The 3,545-nt window shown below is 42.7% G+C and overlaps 1 protein-coding gene across 1 annotated transcript; it reads right to left on the bottom strand.

Moving 5' to 3' along the window:
* Positions 1-2,033: 2,033 nt before the first annotated feature.
* On the bottom strand, positions 2,034-3,093 carry LOC122610417. The gene is made up of 2 exons (XM_043783409.1): positions 2,464-3,093; positions 2,034-2,381 (listed from the first exon to the last, which is right to left on the bottom strand). The coding sequence occupies exons 1-2, from the start codon at positions 3,091-3,093 to the stop codon at positions 2,034-2,036; spliced, it is 978 nt and encodes a 325-aa protein (XP_043639344.1).
* Between the last annotated feature and the right edge of the window lie 452 nt (positions 3,094-3,545).

Raw genomic sequence — 3,545 nt, forward strand, 5'->3', positions numbered from 1 at the left:
CCAAGGGTAAGTAAAGATCCCAAGTCCCACCAAAGTCGATGATGCACGCCCGGAGCATGTCTTCAAGAGTTTGGATAGTTCTCTCACTTTGGCCATCGGTTTGGGGATGATAAGCGGTACTAAACTTTAGAGTTGTGCCCATTTCTTCTTGAAATTTCCGCCAAAAGTGAGAAGTGAAACGAGTATCCCTATCCGACACAATGGATACTGGAACTCCCATGCCTTGCCACTACTTCTTTAACATATATTTTTGCCAAAACCTCGGATGATGATGCTTCGCGAATGGGGAGGAACAAAGCACTTTTCGTCAACCTATCAACAATCACTCAAATCGTGTCGAATTGATTTCTAGGCATTTTGGGCAATTTGGTGACAAAATCCATGGTGATATCCTCCCATTTCCACTTAGGGATTTCTAATGGTTGCATCATACCATACGGCTTTTGATGCTCTGCTTTGACTTGAGCACAAGTTAGACACCCTTCAACACATTTCACTACATCTCTCTTCATTCCGGGCCACCAATAATCAATCTTTAGATCATGATACATCTTGGTAGCACGGGGGTGAATAGAATATTTGGACTTGTGAGCTTCATTAAGTAAAACTTGCTTTAACTCACAAGAAAAAGGAATCCAAATTCTTCCAAAGCGTAGGATAAGGCCACGCGAATCCTTGGTGAAATATTGCGTTTGACCTTGAATTCTTTCCTTCTTAGGATCCCGTTGTAAAGCCTCTTCTTGAGCCGTTTTTATTTGCTCCATAAAATCGTTAGTGATTAAGACCCATAATGGGGAGATGATGATAGAATGATGTGAACTTTTCCGGCTTAGAGCATCCGCCACAACATTTGCCATTCCGGGATGATACAAAATTACACAATCATAGTCTTTCAGAAGATCAAGCCATCTTCGTTGCCGATTATAGAGGTCTCTTTGTTCGAAGAAGTACTTAAGGCTTTTGTGATCGGAATAGATGGTAAATTTGACTCCATAAAGATAATGGCGCCAAATCTTCAAAGCGAAAACAACCGCCGCCAACTCCAAATCATAAGTAGGATAACGCTTCTCATGCTCCTTCAATTGCCTTGAGGCATAGGAAATGACCCTTCCTCTTTGCATCAACATGCACCCAAGCCCATTTGATGATGCATCACAATACACCGTCATATCCTCCGTTCCATCCGGTAGAATGAGTACCAGGGCTTGGCTCAACTTCTCCCGTAATTGTTGAAAAGCAACTTCTAGGTCACTTCCCCATTCAAATTTGATGTTCTTCCGAGTTAACTTGGTCAATGGCGAGGCTATTTTTGAGAAGTCTTGTATAAATCGACAATAGTAACCCGCTAGACCAAGAAAGCTTCTAATCTCCGATGGGTTCTTTGGTTGTTCCCATTTCATCACCGCATTTATCTTGGCCGGATCCACCATAATTCCTTCATTACTAACGATGTGACCAAGGAATTGTACCTCCCTTAGCCAAAATTCACATTTGGAGAACTTGGCATAGAGTCTTTCTCTTCGCAAGGTTTCCAACACCTCTCTCAAATGGATTTCATGTTCGGATGAGCTCTTAGAATAAATAAGAATATCGTCAATGAAAACGATAACGGATTTATCAAGCAGGGGACGGCATACACGGTTCATGAGATCCATGAATGCCGCGGGAGCATTTGTAAGACCAAAAGGCACGACCACGAATTCAAAATGGCCATAACGAGTACGAAAAGCGGTCTTCGGTATATCTTCATCACGTACCTTGAGTTGGTGATAACCCGAACGAAGATCTATTTTGGAAAAATACGAAGCTCCTTGAAGTTGATCAAATAAGTCATCGATTCTTGGCAATGGATATTTATTCTTGATGGTCACCTTGTTTAACTCCCGGTAATCAATACACATGCGCATGCTTCCGTCTTTCTTTTTAACAAATAGAACCGGTGCACCCCAAGGAGAATTACTAGGGCGAATGAACCCCTTTTCAAGTAACTCTTGGAGTTGCTTCATTATTTCTTGCATCTCCGTTGGTGCCAATCAATAGGGAGCTTTAGCAATGGGGGTAGCCCCCGGAACAAGATCAATAGAAAACTCAACTTGCCGTTCGGGAGGAATACCCGGCAAGTCGTCGGGAAAAACATCGAAAAAATCGCGAACTATAGGAATATCTTCAATAGGCAAGGGTTTCTTCTCAACATCAACGATGTGAGCAAGGTAAGCATGACATCCATGTGACAAATATCGTTGGGCACGAGCAAAAGTGCAAACGGATATAGGACGCCCACTTCTATCTCCACATACCACCAAGTCCTCTCCCTTAGAAGTCTTCAAATAAATCGCCTTTTCGTCACATGAAATTTTGGCATTGCAAGTGCTTAACGAATTCTCCCAGTGGGAAAGGAATTAGATTAGCTAGAAAAAGTTCCGTAACAATCTTGATTTCACAATTTTTATACACATCCTTTACTATCTCCGTCCTACCATTCCCAACTTCAACTTGTAATACACTATCTAAACTTGACTTAGATATGGGAATGACATGAATCATCCTAGTGGCAACAAATGATCTATTTGCTCCGGAATCAAAAAGAATTCGCATAGGTACATTATACATAAGAAATGTACCTGTGATAACATCGTCTGTATTCTTGGCTTGTTCTACGGAGAGTTGGAACGATCTCCCCCTTTGGTTTCCGTGAGCCAATGCATTTTTCCTCTCCGCCTCTTTCCTCTTTTCTTCAAGTCTCTCCGCCTCAGTCAACTTGGGGCACGAACTTCTCATGTGACCTTCCTCGAAGCATTTGAAACAGTATACGGGCTTTCGGGGCCTTGCCTTACAATCTCGACTCATGTGACCCGTCTTCCCACAATTGAAACAAGCCTTCTCCCTATACGGCCCATGATGATTCCTTTTACAAGTTTTGCAAAAGGGAGCATTTCTTCTAATGACATTACTACCGGAAGCACCATCTTGTCGAAACTTCTTGTTTCGAGAGTTGTCTCCCTCATACTTCCTCTTCAAGTCATTCTCATCAACCCTCGATTGCTCTATCTCATAATCTCGAGCCACATCACACAACATGGAGAAGGACTCCATTTTTCGCAAACTTATCCTCTCCCTTAAACTCTTCTTCAACTTCAAGTGGAACTATTCCTTTACCAACTGTTCATTCTCTAGAAACTCGGGGCAGAATTGTGCCTTATCAAGGAATTGGGCACGAAACTCCGTCAAACTGAGGGTTCCTTGAGAATCATTGAGGAATTCACTCCTCAATCTCGTCACTTCCGCCTCCGACCTAAACTCCTTATAAAATATGGCCTTGAATTCGGGCCAATCCACATTATCAAGTGCCCCTTTCTTCACCGTCAATAAGTTATCCCACCATCTCTTGGCCTTATCCCGCAACATGCTAACGGCAAACACAACCTTAAGGTCTTCGGGGCATTGACTAGTGCGAAAAGATCCTTCAATCTCCGATACCCATCTCGTATACACAATGGGGTTACGGTCACCATGATATTCAGGCGGGTGACACACATCAAAGTCTA

This window comes from Erigeron canadensis, chromosome 8 (assembly GCF_010389155.1).
Source record: "Erigeron canadensis isolate Cc75 chromosome 8, C_canadensis_v1, whole genome shotgun sequence".
In the NCBI taxonomy this organism is placed as follows: domain Eukaryota; kingdom Viridiplantae; phylum Streptophyta; class Magnoliopsida; order Asterales; family Asteraceae; genus Erigeron; species Erigeron canadensis.